General features: G+C 45.9%; 1 protein-coding gene across 1 annotated transcript in view; it reads right to left on the reverse strand.

Annotated features, from left to right (window-relative positions):
* LOC107120889 (zinc transporter ZIP10-like) overlaps positions 1–21503 on the reverse strand; it is a 72805-nt gene extending 51302 nt beyond the window's left edge. Inside the window, exons 1-7 of the mRNA XM_015423652.1 lie at positions 21324–21503; positions 19980–20077; positions 18222–18345; positions 16214–16298; positions 14076–14134; positions 10961–11052; positions 9049–9159 (exon numbers count right to left, since the gene is read on the reverse strand). Of these exons, the coding sequence (XP_015279138.1) occupies positions 9049–9159; positions 10961–11052; positions 14076–14134; positions 16214–16298; positions 18222–18345; positions 19980–20077; positions 21324–21503 (749 nt within the window). The remainder of the gene's footprint in view (positions 1–9048; positions 9160–10960; positions 11053–14075; positions 14135–16213; positions 16299–18221; positions 18346–19979; positions 20078–21323) is intronic.
* Between the last annotated feature and the right edge of the window lie 1183 nt (positions 21504–22686).

Below are 22686 nucleotides of genomic sequence, written 5' to 3' on the forward strand. Positions count from 1 at the left end.
GCATTTTCTTTTCTTTTTCCTGCCAAATTTTAACAGCAGTTAACTTTAAACTAGCCAGTGAGATTCAACATTTTTATTTTGACCCAATCCAAAGCCAGGATGGCCCAGATGTCACCTACCCTGGGAGTCTTTTGTCCATAAAAGAAGGACCCCATGCCATAGCCAGAGATCCACGGTCCAGATCTCTGCTGTTCAGAACTGCTGAGAACCCCTGCTGGACTGCGCAAGCCTTTTCTCCTTGCCTAGCTGGCTCCTCGCTCTGCTTCTTGGACCTCAGCTACATCTGCCCCTGGACCTCTCCAGACCTGAGGCCCAGGATGTAAGGTCATATGGCCCTTTCCTAAAACTACCCAGTTTCCTCCCTCCTACCTTTTATATGTGTGTGCATGTTGGTGCATGTGTGCATTAGTTCTCAGTATTAGTTCTCAGGTGCCTATTGTAGGTTCTTTATATTTGCATTCCTTTTTATTTTGTATGCAATAAAGTTATTTGTGTTTACAGTCACTCCCACTCCCTTTCTTCATAATTTTATTTTGGGGTACCATTACTGAGAGTCACCCTGGTTTACAGAGGCTGCAAGGTCTTGCATAATTCCTTTCTGGAACCCTTTTTAAAGCTAATTTCCCCCTTTCTGGGTCTAGTTTGGGTAACAATATAAAGCAAGCCTAATAAAGTCTAACAAAGCCTGGATGCATATGCCAAATAAAAAGAGTTTGGGCAACAGTGGTCCCGTTCACACTCACCGATTTGGTCCGGGAGCGGGACAGTTTGGGGCCGGATCAAACCGGCGCGATCACACCACAACATCTGGGAAGCGTCCGGCTTCCGTACCCAAACTGCCCCTTTCCCGGGATGAGCCGGTGCAAACTGAGCCACCTACTTTGGTGGTTCAAATGGACGCGCCGCGGCAAACCGGACATTTGATCGCCGGCGCGTCCTTGCGCCGGCACAACCCCGGGCCGGAGCCGAACTGCGCATGCTCGGACATGCGCAGTTCGGCCGGCCCCCGGTTAGGGCTGTGTTTTCTCCCCAGCGTTTGATCGCGCCGGGGAGAAAAGGCGGCGTGCCCGGGGGATCCGTGGGATCCCGCCGCGCCGTGTCAACGTTGGTGCGGCTTTTCAAAGCCGCGCCTTAAAGAGGCCGTGTGGCAGGGGCCAGTGAAATCTTATTGAAGATCAATATGCATACTGAGATACGTGAGATACCTAAAGGCAGCATGGTCATTTCAGGTGACTTGCTATGCAAGATGAGAGCAGGGACGGATATTTAAGCTAGCTGGAAGGATTTGATGGCCAAGAGGGGCTGGGCTATGACCACTGGTTACCACCACCACCACCCCAACAGATTCTTGGGTTCAAACTCACTTTAGAGCCATCCCCATCTCCTTTGACTTGGAAGCGCTTCTTCCTAATTTCAGATGAGCAAGTGCCTATTGATGTTCCTCAGAAGTGAAGAACTGCACGAAATTTTACTAAGTTGTCAGATGTTAGCATGTAATTGGGGTGAGAGCAATAGTTAGGTACTGCATTCCGGTAGGACTGTTGTTTTTGTTTTAAAAAGAAAGGGAATGGTGGCGGGCTCAGGGGGCATCAACTGTAGTCTACTTGAGTCTGACACACCACCCTTTTGGACTAGCAGCACCTCTTACACACATTTGCTACCCAAGACTTGGGAAGTGCCAGTTAAAGCATACCCCTGAAAGGACAACCACTAACAGAGGCAAGGAGGGCCGGGGGTTCAAACCCCCTCAGCCTCATGATCACAGAAGTAGCCATCCGTACTCACTAAGCCTGCTTCTTGAATAGTTCCTTTAAATTTCTATGTCTACTCAAGCCTTCATCTCTGTAAAACCAATTAAGGGGAAAAAAGAGCTATGCTCCGTGTGCCATGAGCTATCATTTGAGTGCTTATTTTTGGACGGTGCAGGGTAGTTTATTTATTTATTTATTCGGGATCAGGGCGGTATATAAGCCAAATATATTAAATGAATGAATGAATGAATGAATGAATGAATGAATGAATGAATGAATGAATAGCCCGCCCTCCCCGCAAGCAGGCTCAGGGCGGCTCACAAATAGGGCACATATGTCAGTAGTAAAAACAGTAAAAACAAGATAAAACCAACATTTACAACATAAAGTGCTCTAAATGTTACAAAAAGATTTTCAATCACAAGATGGTATCCTGGGGATGGTAGTCCCAATTCCATGGCCTCCTGGGAATGTTAGACTCAATTCAGTGGTATGGGTTCCACACGGTATTATATATAACTTGTCACAGGGCCATCACACACCAAGATGTTACCTAACCCAGTTAGTGGTGGTGGTGCGGCAATGATGGTGCGGTAATGGTGATGCAGTAGTGGTGGTGCGGTAGTGGCGGCTCCTACTCAAAAGCTTGGCGGAAGAGCTCCATCTTACAGGGCCTGCGGAACTGCACAAGGTCCCGCAGGGCCCGGATCTCCTCCGGGAGCTCATTCCACCAGGTAGGAGCCGCCACCGAAAAAGCCCTGGCCCTGGTTACAGCAAACCTGGCATCTTTGGGGCCTGGCATCACCAGGAGATGTTGCATCCCCGACGATAGTGCCCTTGGGGGAACATATGGGGAAAGGTGGTCCATTAGGTATGTCGGACCCTGCCCATATAGGGCTTTAAAGGTAAGAACCAGCACTCTGAAGCGAATCCGGTATGCTATTGGCAACCAGTGCAGTGCTTTCAACACAGGCCGGATGTGCTCCCGCCTAGTTCAGGCAAAGGCAGGTCCATTTGCCTGTGCCAATCCCAACTGAGGAATCCCCCTCAACTGAGAGTTAAAGTTCCTTTGTTCCATCTTCACTCTAGCAGTATTGCTGCACCATTCCCAGAGGTCATCTAGCCAGCTGCCATCTCTGCTGATAGGATAACAGCTGCACAAATGTGGAGTTAGGACATGGAGGTGTGGCTAAGAGAATCAGGTGAGGGCCAGGTATCACTTACAGCATCAGTAGCAATGGACAGATAACACACTGGTTTGGAGGTGGCAAGGTCACACGCACAGACAAGTCTAGGTTGTGAGGGAAAGAAGAACGAAAAGAATTGTGAGTATAGAAAGGTGATCCCATGACCTGCCCTACTCCAACATCCTTCCTCATGACAAATCACCAAAACATCAAAAGTTCCAGAATCTTATGACTTTTGACTCCGACTGACTCTGCCTCAGAATCATGGGTCTTTCATAGTTCCCAATGGACCCTGACACTCACAATGAGAAGCTATAATAGCACCCTGTTTCTTCCCTGACGCCAATAATAATAGTAATAAGAGAAGAAGAAATTGGATTTATACCCTGCCCTTCACTCAGAGTGGCTTACAAACTCCTTTCCCTTCCCCTCCCCACAACAGACACCCTGTGAGGTAGGTGGGGCTGAGAGAGCTCTGACAGAAACTGCTCTTTTCAAGAACACCTCTGACTGAACTATGGCTTGCCCAAGGTCATCCAGCAGCTGCAAGTGGAGGAGTGGGAAATCAAACCTGGTTCTCTCTCCGCACACTTAACCACTACATCAAACTGCTTTTGAAACCCCAACTTTGCCTCAGAGCAGCCTTATCATGACCCCAGGCACTGTCCTTGTGAAAAGTACTGAGCCTGATGCATAGCAAAGTGATTCAGCTCACACTTTATTTAGAGATGTAGAACAAGAGAGAGAATGCCGGCTCGCAGGCCGGCTTATATTTAGGAGTCAAACCACACCCAAGCACACACCCTTCACCAGTGATAGGATATTTACAGTAGCCAAGAGTTCCATAGGTCCTACCTTGGATCCTAGCCCTCTGATACGATCCGTTTGGTCTATTGTTCCTTAGAGCGAAGCGAGGGCCCTTCGCCTGACCGCGTGTGGGCTTGGCCAAGCTTAGTATACAACACCTTGCTTATTCCAAATTACTTCCCTGACACCAGAAACATAGCCTTTGCCCCCAACCACACTGGACTACTACCAACTCCCTCTCTTGCACCTCATGCATCAGGTCCTCCCAGCTTTTGAACAGCATTCTTGCTGTAACATAGACCCAGGTTGCCAGATTCAGCCTGGAACAGGGTTTCTGTGCCTTCGATAGTGTCATAGGATGAAGAATCTCAGTTGTTTTCTCACACACCAGCTCCTTAATGGGAGAAACAGCACCAAACATTCTCCTTGTCTATGCAACTGATTAAAGGTCCTTGACGATCCTTGGCCTTGTTTAGATCGCTACAAAACAGATCCACCACCAGTTCAGCCACAATTTAAACCAAATCCCCATGGCTCCAAACTCCACCAGAAACTGCCCCCCAACCATACCAAGCCAGGCCCTTCCCAGGCAGCTGAAGAGTTTGGGTCAGCCAGCTTGGGGGACACACACTGTGGCACACTTACCATAGCTTGCTAAGCGGAGGGTCCGGAGTTCTACTAGGGGTGTCTCCTTATGCATAAGGCTATCTTGCAAGAGTCGGTTCTCTTCCAGGAGAAGAAAGTCTTGGGGTGGGGGGAAATGAAACAGACATCAACTGGATAGGCAATGGTTGGAAAAGCCTCCCACTTACCCTCTAAAGTTATTTGTGGATGCCAGTCTTTAAAAGCCAATGCTTCTCTACACAATTGTATTAATTCTCCAGGCTAGTCTTAACAGTGACTTCTAACATTGCAGTCTCTTTTTTCAGGGACAATAAAATAATATCTTTATTGAGACATAAAGAATTCTGTGTATGTTTTTCTGTAGTACATAATTCTTCCTTATCTTGGAGGTCTAAAAAATTCCTGTCCTCTCTCTACTTTTCCTTTTTAAAATATCTTTTCTTTAGGTTTTTATTACTGCAGAATTTAATGTCTTCACCAATAAAAAAACAAGTTTGTCAAATATGTTAAAGATTTTTTTAAACAGAAGGGATAAAACAATTATTTCTGAGAGTGGTTACTGAACTCTAAATCATATGCAGAGTTTATGTTACAGTTTTAAGACTGTAAAAGAAGAAGTTCTTGCAGATTGAATTGTGCAAAGAGTCACTAAGAAGTGCAGAAGGAGGAGAACCTCAGCTTGGAAATAACAATACACAGTGATCAGACACGGGGGGGGGGGGGGGGGGGGGAGGAGGCAAAGGGTGGATCCCTCTTCCATCCTAGGATTCTGCCGCACTGAAGTTCACAAGATTTTTAGATCAAATCCCCCAAAGCAGAGAAGGACTGAACCCTAAATTTTATTTATTTATTTATTTAATTAAAATATTCATTAGCTACCTTTCTTCCTTACAGAGCTCAAGGCAGCTGACAGTATTAATAAAATACAATAGATTACAGGAAAAAGCGTAAAACCAAAATGAAATGACCCTGCGAGAATCTGCTCATCTCTGATAAAAATTAAGCACCTCCTAGGTCTCAAACTTACCATGTGGGTCAGCTGTATGATGAAGAGAGACCTGAGGGACTCCAGGTCCTGTAGAGTGAAGGAAATGCAGATATAGCCTATGCTGGATGGAACAGCATAAGCAATTACACACAACTGTATGCAGATAGGGTTTAGATGGGTACAATTTCCAGTTTTCTTGCTTTAAGACCCCCAGTGCTCTTCCATCATTTACCGACAACGGACTGTGAACCTTAGGAGGACTGGGATTTCCCTGTTTCAAACATGAAAGTGTAAATAGCAGCAGTACACATGGGTGTATTTGCATCTATGTTCCTGAGTGTATATCCATCAAAATACACGTGCAAGTATAAACTCCCAGTACTACAGACAGCACAGCTTGCATTGATATATGCCCTGAATCTAGGAAGGACCATGCAACACATGAGCTTGATTGAACAGGGTCACAACTTTTCCGAAAGATCTGCAGCGTGATTTAATCTCGCTCTTGGTGCATCCAGATTCCTGGGGGAAAGGGGCTAGGGGCTACCTCTTTCAGCTTGCCAGAGCAAGCTGCGTGGCCAAGGGAGCCCAAATGCAATTTTCCACACTGTGGTTCTCACTGACCCAGCACTGTGTCTGGTGAAATATGGGACTGGCAAGGTGCACGCCCTGGGCAGAAGTCATATTCAGTGCGCCTGAAGTCCCCAGGGGTCTGGGGCAGTCTGCTCCAGGCCATTCAGAACATGCCTTCTGGCACCCTGTTCTTACAGAATAAGGAGCCCTTTAGCCTGATCTGCTGTCCCCATCAGCTTCTCTCCAGCTCAGAGTTCTAGCATCCAGTTCTAGCATCCTTTACAACAATTCCTGAAGCCTAGTCTTCTCACCCATACTGGACACATAACAGTCCTGGGCACAAGACAATGTGGAATGGGTGGGGGGGAAAGCTCAGTTCCTGGCCTGTCTGGAGAAAAGGATATAAAATGCCTCACTTGGAGATTCACACTTGGCCCTGAAACAACTAAACTCACAGTCCTTCCAGTGGGTGGGTATGCTACATCTGGCAAGGGAATGAGAAAGGTATAGAGAATTCCAAGGGCATCAATGCCCTCAGGCACCATTCTTCCCACGGTGAATGCTGTTCTCAGCATCCCCCATCATTAAAGGCCCTGGATGGGGAAAAAATGTCCCCACCTGAGAAGTGGGGAAGGCCGAATTCCTGTGTCCCCTTGCAGATTCCTTCTCCTCTAATCTGACATGTGGGTTGAGTCACATGTTACAAAGTCCATGTGGTAGACACAAGGCTGCCCAAAGGAGTTTTGATGAGATGTGTGCTGAAATTCCATGCTGGGAACTCAGTTCCCAGGCACATGGGGGACCTGATTCAAGTCATGATCTCAGTGCACAAGGAGATTGGCTTCAGTCTTTCCACGCCCTGCGTGCCATCTTCACAACCTGAAAGAGTCCTAGGGGCCACTTTTCCCTACTGGGGAAACTTGTGTGCAGTAGTTCCTCAAAGATGCAAACAGCAGCTCCACAGCATGTTTCAGGTCAGGACAAGGGTGCAGGGGTGCGGGAGGCTTAAACCTATTTTCCTTGTATGCTACAGTCCTGACCTGACTTGGGCCCACACACGCCTGGGAATTAATTCCCAGAGCCTGGCTGCACAAAGTCTTACATGAACTTTGTAATGTATGAATCAGTCCTGAGGTTTGTACAAGCAAGTGAAGAAGAAGAAGAAGAGAAGAGATTGGATTTATACCCCGCCCTTCACTACCCAAAGGTGTCTCAGAGCGGCTTACAAACTCCTTTCCCTTTCCCCTCCCCACAACAGACACCCTGTGAGGTAGGCGGGGCTCAGAGAGCTCTTGACAGAAACTGCTCTTTTTCGAGAACAGTTCTTATCAGAACTACGATTTGCCCAAGGTCATCCAGCCAGGTGCAAGTGGAGGAGTGGGGGATCAAACCTGGTTCTCCCAGATTAGAGTCTGCGCACTTAACCGCTACACCAAACTGGCTCTGTGAAGTCCCATGCATATGTGGCTTGTTACATTTACGGACTTAAATTCCTGATCCCTCAGCTTTCTGCAAAAGACCTGTTGGAAGCACCCCATCTGAACAGTCTGTCTCGTTTGAGCTTTGGCTTGTTCTGTGTCAAAATGCAGTTTGCTGTTAGGAAGCTGCTTTGATATTTCAGATATCACAAGACAGAACTAAATATATCCCATTTTCAGACTTCCCTAACAAGGTACTGAAGATGTACCAAATTTCAGCTTTCTAACTGCTGCAGCAGTACCTTAATACCATGCGAGTGAGTGAGTCCCATGCTACAGAAATAATATATGTGCCCATTTGTTTGGCAAACATGAGTGGGTATTCTTGTAGAGACCCACCTTTGCAGAACAGTACAAAATGTCCCAGTCCAGGGCTGAAAGAGATGTCTACGAAGGAGCAGCCCAGTCGCAGGCCACAGGTCATACAGGTGCGGCTGAAGGAGCCAACAAGGTCCATGCTATTCAGCAAAAAGGAGAGAGAGAAATACTGAGTCTCTCTTCTTGCTCTGACACCCTTCGTGCACCCTGCCCCTTAAGAGGGAGGAAGCTTCCTGGCCTTCTCAGCCCTAGTCTCCTTACTATCAATGGTTAAAAAGCCAGAGTCGTCCAGAGGCTAGAAAACATGTAATCTCTTTTAAGCGGTGGCACAGGGGATTTATCCTCTGGTTAAAACATCTGAGCTGAACAGAACTACTGTCAGTTCTAGCCCCATGCTGGTATGAGCTACCAGCCTTATCCCCAGCTCGCCATCCACCCAGCAGTTCGAAAGCTTCGGCGAGTAGATAAAATGGGTACCACTCCTTAGAGAGGGTGGGCACACTAAATCCCCCAGTGGGGGAGGTGTTAGCCGACAAACGGAAGGTCCAGCGCATAAGATCGAAAGCCTAGAAAGAACTCTTCGGCATCAAGAAAGCCTGTAATGGGCTGTCCGGCCAGGCGGTGGCAGTGCTGTGCTGCAACTGAAGCAGTCCTGGAGAAAGCTGAAGACATCAAACCACGCTGAGGGAAAAATGCTGTTGGAACATGTCTGACCTTACTGCTGAACAAACTCCCCGTTGGCTGCAAACGTATGTGATTTAAAGATTTATATGTTGTCCTCCCTTACCCCTTTGAATCATTGTTAGTCCCGTGTGTATTTGAGTAACTGTAAATCGCTCAGAGCCAGCAGCTCTGCAGGATTGAGCGATTAATAAATTGAAATATCATTTATTATTATTATTATTATTATTCACTCTCTCCCAGCTGAGCCTACCTCACAGGATGGTTGTGAGGTTAAAATGCAGCCTACACAATTCTTACCAAAAGCTGCCTACCACAAGAACAGCTACAGTGCTACAGTGCTTAGGTTCTTGTAGCCCTTTCTTATATGCCCAGGGAAATGCTGATCGCCACTTTGGGGTCAGGAAGCAATTTTTCTCCAGGCCAGTTTGGCTGGAGATTCTGGAGGTTCTTTCTCATCTTCTGGGCATGGAACAGCAGTCACTAGGGGTATGGGTGTGTGTGAGAGGTATTTGTGAATGTCCTGCATTGTGCAGGGGGTTGGACTAGATGACCCTGGAGATCTCTTCCAACTCTATGATTCTATGAGGAGTCAGTTGAAAAGCTGGCCACTTTACCTAGTGATAATACTACAAACCCACCTGTGGACGCTAGGTGTAGGTGGTATGAGGAAGAATTCTTTCCCATAAACTATATCCCCATCTTCCCTGTGATTGTTTCTTTCCTGATCACCTTCATCTAAAATTGTCCTCCTATGAGGGTTTCCATATTTCATTCAGAAATCTCTGATTTGCTCAGGTGTCATTCTTTATCAATAGTACTAGGTGGCAGCATGTTATCATTGCAAAAAGGCCAGAGGGCCTGAAGTTTAACATATGACGATTAGGGCCCAGTTCAGATTTTCATGTGGTGGGCAGGGGAAGATACGTTTGGTATTTCTTTTTAGCTGCTGGTAACAGTTGTACACCACCTTGAATCTGAGGAGACAAGGTGGGATAGAAGGTTTTTTTTTTTTTTAAAATAGCTATGTTGGGTTAATCATTATTTGGCCCATTCTCATGTAAATAAGACATCAAAGATGGTGATCAAATCTCATCTCATCCATGCCCTGACCTGGATAGCCCTGGCAAGCCCAGTCTCATCAGATCCTGGAAGCTAAGCAGGGTATTTGGATGGGAGACCTCCAGAGAATACCAAGACCGGGAGGCCAGAGCCAGAAGCCACTTCTCTGAACGTCCTCCGTGACCCAGTAGGAGTCGGCAGAGGTTGCCATGACTTCCAGGAATGGGCACACGTGCACACACACACACAAATGCAAACACACACACACAGTCCAGGGGTCTTTTTGTAGAAAAAGCCCAGCAGGAACTCATTAGCATAATAGGTCACACCCAACAGCAGGAACTCATTAGCATATTGGGCCACACCCCTGACAGCACAGCTCACTAGCACATTAGGCCGCACCCCCATGTTACCAGAAGTGTGGTTATCCAGCCACACCCACCTTTTGCTTCTTATTCTGTTTACCTTGTTTGTTGTCAAAACCCAGGGCCTTTTTTTGTAGCAGGAACTCCTTTGCATGTTAGGCCGCACACCCCTAATGTAGCCAATCCTAATGAGTTTCTGCTGTTGGGTGTGGCCTATTATGCTAATGAGTTCCTGCTGGGCGTGGCCAACTTGGGAGCCAGCCGGAACTCCGTTCCTGTGCGTTCGTGCCCAAAAATAGCCCTGCACACTCACCCCAAAAAATCTCACCTCGGCCATGAATTCACTAGATAGCCTTAGGCCTCAGCCTTGCATAGGCAAAATGAGGCTAACACTGATCTAACCTACATAATCCTTGCAAGGATTGCACTGTTGGCGTATCGGACTGGGGAGATCTTGGGTTCTCTTTGGATTACAGCTGATCTCCATACTGTAAGAGGGCAGCATCAGAGGGTGGGCTCTGTGGCATCACGTCCCTGCTGAGCTCTCTCTCTCTCTCTCTTACCCAAGCACCACTGTCCCCAAACATCCTGGAACTTACCAATCCGTAGTTGGTAACCCTATAACTTAGCCTCTTCAAGCAAAGATAAAAACGGAGAGAACACGCATGTGAGCTGATTTAATACTTGAAATATGCCATATAAAAAGAAGTATTATTATTATTATTATTATTATGATTAACTGGCTCACTGTGGCAAGAATGTAATTTGTTTCACGCAGGTCGTATTACTCACCTGTACAAGTGTCTAGTGGAGGGACCATCTTCGGCACTTAGGAAGTACCTAAGAATCAGGAGAGATTCAATCAGACGCTCTTGCCCCCCCCCACTTGTTGAGGAACTGGTACAGGCAAGGATCCTATGAAACTGCCTAATGTCAGGCCACCAGTCCATGGTTCAACATGGCCTGTGCTGACAGGCAGCAGCTCTCCAGGGCCTAAGGCAGAAAAGGGAGGTTCCCGATCCTTGTTACTGATGATGCCAGGCACTGAACCCGTGTCCTCCTGCATGCACAGCGGAGGCTCTGCCACTACACCCTGAACCCTCCCTGTCTCGTTTCAGGGACTCACAGCTGCTTGTTGTGCTCCTGGTAGGCCAGGATCCTGATCACATCCCAGTCTCCAGAGGTCAGGAGGCGCACGCTGCTTTCCTTGCGGCTGGGCTGGCAAGAGAGAAAAAGGAAATGTGGTGAGACTCACACATTTTCCCCACGAGTGCTGTTACTTAAAAAAAAAATCTATGTGCCTGCCATGCAGAACCAAAGCAGGCTCCCACTGTTTCATCGCCATGTCAGGAAAAGCTTCACCTTCTAAACTTTACAGGTGCATGATGGTTCCTTATGTATAAAGTCGAATAAACAAGTAACGTAAGGAAATGCCTGGATACCAGGCTGCTCTTCAATGGCTAGAAGAAGGACCAATAAAGGAAAACAAAAACAGACCAGGAATCAGAAAGGCAGAGTTGTCACCTGAAGAACTCCAGAACAATGAACCCGCCAGGACATTGCAAAGGAATGACCTCTTGCATGCGTCAGAACACGAACAGTTCTTTCATACATTACAAGGATGGTGATTTCTAATAGAATTGGTTCTTGTAATTTCAGGTCATATCATCTACCCTGTGAATATTTCTATTCACACGAAACAGGGCTTTGAAATAAGTCACAGGTGGCAAGCCTGCAAGGTGGAATGTGTGGACTGTTCTTGAAGAGGGGGCTTCAAGGTACATGAGCATTGACCTGAACATGCCTGAGCTGCTTTCCCAATGAACAAAAGCTGACACATGACCAGAAAAATCCCTGGCCAGACTTGCTCTTGTGCTTTTAACAGCAGCTGGATCTATACAAAATCAGCAGGTGAAGCTCTTCCAGGCATGCAGGTAAACATTCTCACCCGCTGAAGTCTGCTTCTATGAAAGGGCACAATGGCAGGGTGCATTTTCCAAAAGCTGGCAAGACCTCCTGCCATGGCATACATGCCCAGTTTCCATGATGAACAGTCTGTCACTTTCCCAGCATCCCATTTCCAAGAGCAAAAAGACTGGGGGCTGTCTGATCAGACGGGGCTATTTCAGAGGTGGCACCTTGCCTTTGGAGCATCCTCCCCCTTGAGGCTTGCCTAGCTCCTAACCCGCTTTCCTGTCCTTCAGGTACCGGGGCTGAAACTTGTCTTTTTAATCACTGTGGGGTTCCATCTTTTTTTAAGCTGTTTTCACATTCTTCTTCTACCCTTGGGGACAGTTTTATGGATATTATTTTAGGCTGCTCTTTGTTTTTTTATGTTGTTTTCACCCCCTGCACTGTTTGGTTTTGTTGTATTCTTTTAGCCGTGAAACCAAAAAGAAAAATATATCACACAAAGGCAGTCAAATCCAAATTGTAGGATTCTCCTGCCTGGAGATTGGGAATCCAGAAGTATTTGTGTGCTAACAGCATGAGAAGTCTGGTGATTGCCTACCAGTCAGTGTGACCTTGGCAGATAACAGAGAGCTTACACACACACACACACTCACACACTCCTTAAGGATGCTAGAATGCTTGAAACTTTCCTCTACGCAGATAGACGGAGGAAGAGAGGAGGGGGGGAGGAAATGGGGGAAAACGGAGCTTATAAATAAACGCTGGGAAGCCGAGAGGTTTCAGACAGTTCCTGCAAGCTTGTATCCTGTCGTCTTTGCTTCGCCTGCACCCCCACACCCCAAGGAGCAGCACCACACAAATGATCACTATGGCCTTTAGGAGGTAATGTATTTAATGTGAAAATCCAAAAGGCCTCTCTCTGAAACAACAACCCACTGATTTCAAATGTTTTGTTATTGAGAAGATTCAGTCTAGGCCTTATCACTCTTATAATATTGATAAGTTGTTGTTTCAGAGGGAAGCCTTTTGGATTTCCACATTAGACCCGTTACCTCCTGAAGGCCTTAATGATCGTTTGGATTTGACTGTCTTTGCATTATATATTTTTCTTTTTGGTTTCTGCCTCATAAAGATCTAAGTCATCATGACTCAACTATTCTACACATTCTTTTAGCAGTGAGCTGCCACAAATCCATCTCTGGAGAGGAAGGACATTCGTTTTTTAAATAAATGAATTCAGTAAGCAGACAAAGCAATTATTTACAATGCCTGGGGGTCAATTCCTTTCAACTCTTAGAGTCCCTGAATACGTACTACTGTATAATCTTTCAACAGTACAGTTTCTCTGGGAATCACTTATTTATTTGGTTCATTATACCCAGTTTTTCTTCCCAATGGGGACCTAAGTGGCTTACATAATTTTCTTCTCCTTCTGTTTTTATCCTCTCAACAAGAAGTTAGGCCAACAGTGACTGGCCCAAGGTCATCCAGCAAGCTTCCATGACAGAGTGGGAATTCAGACCTAAACACTCCGAGCTATACCACACTGGCTCTCTTCATCCAATCGTCTTTTCAGCTCAAAACTCGTCTTATATACTGCCAGCTACAGCTCATGCTTTTCAGGACTATCTAGTTGAGAACACTTAAAGGTTTCCACGGTTTTTCCTGGCAGAGCTCCTGTGCATTTAAGTTATATGATAGGCAGAAAGACAGAAGCATCCTTCAACTTAGCCTACCCATGCCATGAAACATTTTGCCAGTTAAATTTCTGCTTGCAATGCTAATCTGAAAGGCGCACAAGACTCATTAGCAAACAAATAGCAACCCAAGAGCTGTGGCAGGAGCTCTGTGGCACTGCCCCCTATATAGGAGGTAGTGTCTGTGGTGGGAGTCAAATGGCCAACCAATCCCTGTAGTCTCCCTTTAACAACCTGGAAATGCAAATCTGTGCCACCAAACGCTTCATCTGAAGATGTCTGCATATTGGGTGCATATAAGTGCCATCAAGTTGCTTTCGGGTTATGGTGACCTCACAGGGTTTTCAAGGCAAAAGACTAACAGAGGTGGTTTGCCACTACCTTCCTCCACATAGCACACTGAACCTTTTTCAAAGAAAGAGGAGCAAGCAAGGCTGGGTTTGTTTCTGGACAGCTGGTAACCCTAGAGTGGAAACAGAATTTAAAATATCTCATCATGGCCCATTGCATGGGCTGGGAGGCTTAGACTGGCCCACAGGGAATTGATCTGCCAGGTCTGTAGTCTCTCTAGATGAAAATTTTATCTTTTAAAAAGTGGACTACTAGATCAACCAGTTGGCTAAGATTTACCTGTGTAGAAAGCATGGTGACGTGGTGGAATTCTCCTCGGGCCCCCTGCTTCACCGGCACTGGCAGAAAGAGAGTTTCGGCATCTTCAGAAAAGACTGGCATCCCCTGCTGTTAGAAGAACAAGGCTGTGGCTGCACTGCAGGATATCCCAGTTTATGGGATGTGGCTGGGGTTTACCCTGCCTCACACAAGCTATCAAACTGCCTTGTAAGTCAGGCCCTTGGTTTTTCTGACCACCAGCTCTCCAGGATCTCAAGTAGATCACTTTCATGGGTCGAAGTCTAATGGGGTAGAGAATATGTAAGTAAAAGGACTAGAAAGTTTTATTGTTTAAAGTAAGTGAAAAATTCTATGGAAGAATACTTGGAACATCCTTGGGGGGGGGGCAGGCCTTTCCCCCTCCAGCATCCTGAGAACCTGAGATTTCAATTTTTTTAAGAAAGCAAGTTTATAAGTTTCTAGTCAGTATTGCCATAGAGATCATTTTGATCACAAGCTGGCAAACTCAGTCTGAACCTGACTTCCAGTAGGCAGGATTTCTCTAGTTTTTCCTTCTACACAGCTACCCAATGAATAATAGACTATGCAGAATAAGCAAGCAAATAAATATACTCAATTTGTATCCTTGATTCAAGGCACAGAATTCATCTGTTTCTAAGTATAAAATACACCTAGCTCTGGCTATTCTAGGCTCTCTGTGGAAAGGACATTCTTTTTGCTCTTTGTTGTCTTTTCCAATTGATGAACTATTTTTCTCCTTTAGGATTTAAACAAATTGGGACGACACCAGTGTTCCAAAAAAATAAGCAAAAGATGCCCCCTTTCATGACAGCTCCTATTCAAGTCTAACCTTGGATGACAACTGTCATGTCTGAATTGGGGCATTAAATTAGAGTTGCCAGCTCTGGGCTGGGATACCTGGCGATTTTGGGCATGAAGACTAGGGAGGGAGGGTTTGGGGTGGGGAGGGACATAAGTAGCATATAATGCCATAGAGCCCACCCTCCAAAACAGCCATTCTCTTCAGGGGAACTGATCTTGGTCATCTGGAGATCAATCAGGGGTCGTTTCGTAGAAAAAGAGCTAGGGGGACTCATTAGCATAACTCATTAGCATATGCCACACCCCCTGACATCACCGGAAGTGTGTCATAAGGCCACCCAGTGGGAGTGCGAGGAAGCCCCGCCAAGGCCCTCCCTGGCCCCAGGCAGGCAGGGGTGGGGAGAGGCAGGGAGGAAGCAACTTACCCTCCCTCTTCTCCTGCCTCCTCCTGGCTGAATGAGGGCCGGAAGCTGGGCGGCCGGAAGTGGGGGGCGGGGCTTCGTCATGTGCCCCGCCCCCCGTACCTCACCCGGGGAAACTGCGATCCCCCCCGAAATGACCTCTGAGATCAATTATAATAGTGGAAGATTTCCAGGTCCAACCTGGAGGTTGGCAACCCTAGGGCATTTCCATCTACAGGTTTGTTTTGCACAATAAGCTGACTGGGGACGGGGGTTGCTTCTTTTCATAGCAGCCAGATTTCCAGAAAGGTAACCAATGCTACCCTGCTAGTACTGCTCCCCAGAGACATTCAGTGCAGATACGTCTCCCAGGACAAAGAAGGCAAGTACATTTCTTGTCACCGGGCTCAGATAGTCTTTCAGCCGGGACAGAGGAGGCCATTTCACAAGCCCAGGTTTGTCACACAAGCCCTGAGCACACATTACGGTGAACATATGCATACGCACATTATAGTGTACATGGTTTTTTTCTTCGTATGTACATTCTGTAATTCTTACATTGCATTCAGTGCAGGTACAGCTAAACATGTGATTTATGCTCCACATTTACCCAGGTAGTGGCCTCCAGTTTATTTGTAAAGCAAACACATGTTGGTTCTTTCTTACAAACAGATGTATGCACGTACATCCAGTATGTTTGTATGTTATCTATAATGTGTGTACACAATTCAAATGTTATGCTCATTAGGGAGTAGATGCATCCAATCCCAGCTTTGTCTAGTGTACCCATATAATGTGCATATTTGCAAGTATGTGACAACTACACCTGTGTTTTGCACTTCAAAGTGTAAAGTGGTCACATATGCTAATACCAGAAAGTTTCTTGTTCCTCTAAGATATGAGCATGCAGCTGACCTGGATTACCAACAGTAGAAACCAAAAATGGTGTCAAGTCTGTTACCTGCATGTCCACCCAAGCATCCGAGGTCACTTTGTATTTCTAAAGGAAACACACAAGGTTTTTAGCAGAGCCTCTGGTTCAAACTGCACATCACATAAAAGATCGCACTACTGCATCCTGTGCTCACCCCTAGAGGATAGACATAAAAGCATTAAAATGAACCACCGCCTATTATGTCTTCACTGTCAGACATGCTCTGAAAGAGCAGACGACATCCACCCACTCATCCTGAATAGGGCTGATCTATTAAGGGACAAATAACCTGCACAAAGAGGGCTTAAGTATACATTCCTGGGGGTCCTCCAGACTCTAAGCACCTTCTGCCTTACCTCCAGGAGCCCTCTTTGCTCAGACCTGTGGAAACAACTTAGTCAGTGTGGCTTTTTTCTCTTTGCATTGGTTGCTTCCACACCGTGACTTTTGGCTGTCTTAAATTACCCTTTTTCTGCAATTACTTATAAGTGGAATTAAAACACAGCACAGCAGTGAATATAACAGTATATTCTGCATAAAATCTAGCAGTTCTCCATGTTTGGCAAAGGCCCTGTTTCTTCCCTCTTTTGTTCTCCAGCTTCTCCCTGCCGAATTACTTCTTGTTCACTCCGGCAGTATATCCTCCATCAGTTTCTTCTCCCAGTCATTAAGGCTTTAATGAGTGCCCTTTCTCTTTTCAGCTAAACTTAGTGCTCAGTAATTCTTTTTTTCCCCAAGTCCCATGATCATCATTTTTTAATTAATTTCTCTGTTGTTCAATTATGATTATAAAAATTCTCCTCTATTGTATATTAAGTAAAAATTTCACCATAAACCATGAGATAAAAAACAACACAGGTGACTTTCACACCAGGGCATGAAAACACACCCTTGCCACATGGCAGTAGCAGCAAGAGACACAAGAGTGAGCAGGAAAGGCATCTACACCCCACTTGCAGCTACACCTCAGCTGTACCTGTGCAAAAAGTGCAGGCGTGACAGTGATCACATCAGACACCCCCCCCCCCGCAGCCTGGAAACCCTCTTTCCCCACAAGGCCATGCTGTAATGCTAAAGCATGCCTCAGCAGGGAATGGGGGGGGGAAGCCTTTCAAGGACTAAAGGGGAGAAATAAAATGTGGCAGTGACAGGACTACCAACCTTTAGGTGGGACCTGGAGTTCTCCTGGAATTACAAATGATCTCCAGACCACAGGAACCTGGAGGAAATGGCAGCTTTGGAGGGTGGACTCTATGGCATCACATGCCTGAGCTCCTTCCCATCCCCAAATTCCACCCCTACATCTCTAGGAATGTACTAACCCAGATTTGGCACCCTGGGCCGCAAACTGCTGCATGTCATTTTGAATATGGAGCTTAGTTCTGCTGCTCCCCCCCCCCCAGTGGTGATGGAAGGAGTCGCCACACAGACTCAGATTCCCTTTTAACCCAGAGGAAAACAGGTTTATTTTTGCCTCCCAGTTAAAGGGGAAAGCCCCAAGACCACCATGAATCATTCCTGGAATGAGCATGGTGTCACCGTCCCTCTTTCATGAGGGGTGGCTTCTTTGCCATGCGGGGGGGGGGGGGGAATCCCTGTGTGGAGGCAGCCACTGACACTGGACGAATACAACTGGTTGACGGATAGGGTTGCCACCTTCCATGTGGTGGCTGAGAATCTCCTGGGATTATAACTGATCTCCAGGTTCAATTGGATGCTTTGGAGGTTGCTCTCTGTGGCATTACACCCTACTGAATTCCCTCACCCCCCCCCCCCCAAACCGTGCTCTTTTCAGGCTCCACCCCTCAAATCTCCAGGTGTTTCCCAATCAGGAGCTGGCAACCCTAGGCTGACAATATCGTCTGAATTCTCTAAAATTGGGTGAACTAATACTGTCCATTCCAGACTTATCCAACTTAAGTGTGGAAGCAGCCTCTCTCCCCTTGGTACCTTGCCACCAGGCTCAGAGTCACAAGGCCTGCTGCTTACCTCAGTGCAGGCCCCTGTGGTGGCCTCACACAAGCTCAACACAGACATGTTCTGCGGCCTGTTTAACCATCGCACAGCCAGCCGGGATTGTGCCACCCATTTTACCATGGTGATGTAGTACTCTCTGGGGACAGAACAGGAGAAAAGCCATTGGGTGTGGAGGATCAGGAAGCAATCCAAACAGCCAACATAGCCCTTGCCCAAGCCATTCACACAGCAGCAGCAGTCACTCCAAGCCCCGCTCTGAACTGTATCATTCCTGTGCCAAGTAAGAACTATGCTGTTTCTGATTTGGCAGAATCCACTCCTGAAACAAAATGAAATAACACCCTCAAATATCTTAGAGTCATTGCACAGGACTCTTCCCAGCCAAGCTACTGGAGGGGGGAGAGCCAGAGTTGCATAAAAGACGCTTTGAACCTGGCTAGTGTCCCTGCTGGCGTTAAATCTGAAATGGGCTCTAAAGAAAGCTTTTCATCTTGCACTGCCAGGTTGTTCATCCTGGGCTCTGGGCCCATCATATTGACCTCACTGGACAGGGAATCCGGCCCCTAGGCAGCTTGCCTTGGGAGATGCTGACCCCTCCCTTCTACACTGAAAAGACATGACCACTCCTACACCAACATATTCCAGGAAGAACCAACGTAAGAGCCAATTTAGACTCACGACTTCTTTCTTTGTCAGTGTGCTTGTGTCCACGGTGGGTCTCAATGCTCAGCTGGACCAATTCAAGCTCATTAAGCCGCCATTGAATTAAGCAACTGAGTGCTTCCAGCTTGTTTTGTTTACCAAGGCATGTGGAAAGCAAAGGGTTTTTTTTTAACCAAAACTCACATTAAAGGCTGCACGTTAGACATTAAGATATAGCCAGTCTGGCGTAGGCTGTCCATGTTTCCTGAGCCTGACCACTAAAGCCCTATATATAATCTGAGCCCAGGACATCTCTTCTCCCATCCTATGACCAAAATTGCATGGTAGTGTGAAGTGTAGAAAGGCTGGAATGTGATTGTAAATTAGCCTTTTTGCACAGCCTGCTTCAGCGGGGAGAGCGGGGTATAAATGTGATAAATAAATAAATAAATAATAAATTACAAGCCTGGTACAAGCACATATAAAACAGTCTGTTTTTCACAATTAGAAATAGTACTTGCATGTTTAGGATTTCCTTTCTGCTTTCCACATATGTACCTCAGCCACAGGAGAAGTGCTGAAAAGCATTTTCAAGGGCACCTATGTATTCAGCCTTCAAGAAGCTCAGGGTCACCTTTGATCATGAAGGTGCTGTTGGGAGATCCTAGCTCAGTTTTCCTGGTTGTAGTTCTGCTATTTCAAATTCCCTCCTTAGGGAGGCCTGTCAATGTATCAGCCTGCAGGCATTTATGAAGTTATTCAAGAATCTTTTTTAAAAAGTATTCAGGCAAGTCTTTAGGGACTGATAGCTGTCAATTGATTTTTGTTTCTGTTATTCATTTTGGTCATTTGAATAGATGGAACACTATAAATTAAAATATTGAGAGATATGGTGAAAGGCAAGATCTTACTGGGCTCTTTCTGGACCCTGCACAGATTATGCACGAGGGTGCTGTTTCCTGCCAAATTCCTGTTTATTATTCCTTATTAATCTGTGCGTTTTAGAAATCACGTATTTTCAAGGGTGCCAAGTTTTAATGAGTTCTCTCGACCATCGCACTGCTTCTTAGACTTAGGGCAGGAAAATATCACAGCTGGTCAACACTAACACCTCCCCCCCCCACTCACCTGCCCTGGAAGGATTCAGGAGGAAGCAACTCCAGGGTGCCAAGTGGCCCAGACAGATTCACCACTAAAAGGTGAACCGATGGGATGCGCTGGCCAGCCTAAGAGGATGGGGGAAAAGTCACGACAGAGTGAAATTAAGGACACATCAGAATGTGCTAGGGGAGCAACGCTGTACAAACAACACACAATGCCAGTGTGAACACAAGCTGTGAGAAAGGTGGTGGGATGCTGTGGGCAAACCATACTCTATAATGTTTCTGGGTACTCAGATATGATGAACAGATTGAGGAATGGCTTAACTCAGCTTTACTGAGAAGAGCAATTAAGTACTTGTACTAACTGATGCCTGCTATGGAGAATACTGGATTATCGTTCGCCGTCATATATGTAAAATTTATGTATAGCACTTTAGATTTGTATATGGTTTTAAATTGTTTCAAATATTTACGTAAGCCACCCTGAGCCTGCCTCGGTGGGGAGGGTGGGGTATAAATCTACCAAAATAAATGAATAAAATAAATAAATAATATAATATAAACATCTTGCACAGGTCTCTGAACTGAAGTTGTGTGATCCTAGGGCAAACCCAAAAATCATCAATGCCTTAAAAGTATAAAATATTAAGGAACTGAGGGTTCTACTACACAGTAGGAGAAATGTCAGTGATTACGGCTGACAGAAGCAAGGAACCCTGAAGACGCTGTTCTCTCTCCAGGGTCAGGAAGGCTCTGATTTTGGTACAGCTGCACTGGATGCTGCAAAGAGAGGTTTGGGAGAAGCAGCATAGGAGAACTCAGGAATTCTTGCACTGTGGCCTGCAGAGATTCTGCTTTGGACTGCTATGACCAGATACTAGAGTTTCAGGATCAGGTAATGAGAAGGGACAAACGCTAAGGCATTCTATCTAATAGCTGGCTCTACAAATATGATTTATTTATTTTATTTAGGGGGAAAATGCCACCGCTCCAGCAACCTGGCTCAAGGAGGCTTAAAATGAAGACAATAAAACAAAACTATTATTAAAAAAAAGTGATTGTCATTAAAACATCCCGGTCCTAACAGCATAAAACACACAATGAGGAGTTTAAAATACTGTAGGTAATCCCCAGTAGGTAAAACCCTTAGTTAAAAGCCTGGGTAAAAGCTTCGCAGGAGAGGGCTTTTTGAAAGATGAGGCACCACCACTGAAAAAACCCTGCTTCTGGTCAATTATGCAAGAAAAATAAAAATAAAGGCTGAGGCACAGGCAAGGTACTTTGTTTGGACGCTCTAGGAACTGCACATAAATGTCCTTGTAACTACTATTTCCATCTCTTTGCATGGGAGAATGGAAGTGGGACTCACCTTTGGGTAGGGATAGTGCCGGCTCGTTGGGTAATTTCCTCCTAGATACTGGGGAAGTTCCATTCTGGGCACCAGGGAACTGTTGATGGTAAGATAGGCTAGCTGCAAACCATCAGGTGAACACCAGTGTGCACTGCTTGCCTGCAGGATCTCCTCTTGGGAACAAGGGACACCAGTCATGAATACCAAACATAAAACCCCTGGCTGCTCAAATCCCCCCACCCATCTGAGTTAGATACTCAGAACTCACATAGAGAATGCACAAAGGAAACCATATATTCTCAGAAAAGTTGTGCATCTCTCAGACTCTCACCTAGAACTAGGTTAATTAAAAAACTGTCTAGTCCCTTCATATTATCAGTCTTTTGAGTTCTGCCCCCATCCTCTGAAACTGAAAAAAACCTTGAATGATGTATTGATGAGTTCTTAAGCTCCAGAGAAGATATAAGTGGTTGGTAAAGGGAATATAATCACCATGTACAGATACTACAGTGTGCGCTTCCCCCAGTCAGCGTTAACTGTAGTTTAGTAAAACTGCTGTGTATCTTTAAGAGTAGTTGCACCAGGGAATTGTAGTTCTCAGTTAGGGGTCCCAGAAGCTTCCCTCTGACTGGCTCATTAAGAGTAATTTCCTGAGCTCAGAGGCACAAAGATAGGAGTTTTATTGTTCTTTTCTGTTTCTTTGTCCATCTTCACTTACTGCAAGGAGAGAGAAGCCCATCTCTTTTCTCACCATGGCTATAGAACAGACCTAGATCACAAGATGTAACTTTCCACCCAGCTATCAGCTTGATTGGGAGTAAATGATCTTCTGAATGCGTGTGAAGTTAAATAAAGATGATTTAAGCTCTCCACAGTGGTCGTGCGTTGACTCACATCTAGAAAGCATTGGCTTAGCGCAGCTTGCGCTGGACAGGACAGTGAGAAAAGAAATGGGCTTCCCTCTCCTTGCCACTGTATGGAATATTGCCCTTAGGTAAGATCACGTTGGAAATGACCAGGGGGTACAATACCATTCTTTGCTTTCTGACAGCATCATATATTTTTACTAGCTATGACGATGCTTGATTGATTTTAACTGAAAGAATTCTGCAGAATTCTTTTTTCAATTAGACATTCCTGAGCGAAGACAATATGCTTTTAATAGCATACTTAAAAGAGGAGCATGGCTGCTGTTGTGTTTGACATACTGTTTCTTTGCCATTTTTGTTTGCATGTTAACAGTCTAGGAACTGCAACACATAAAGGAATTCACTTGGGAAAGGTAATAGCTAGCACAAGCTCCAGTGATTAAATTTAATCAAGTAAGGGGAAGGTTGCAATTTACTTTTTTACAAGCCAGCTAATGTGTCTGGCTATTAAA

The sequence above is a fragment of the Gekko japonicus genome, unplaced genomic scaffold (genome assembly GCF_001447785.1).
Source record: "Gekko japonicus isolate JY-2015 unplaced genomic scaffold, Gekko_japonicus_V1.1 scaffold33, whole genome shotgun sequence".
NCBI lineage: Eukaryota > Metazoa > Chordata > Lepidosauria > Squamata > Gekkonidae > Gekko > Gekko japonicus.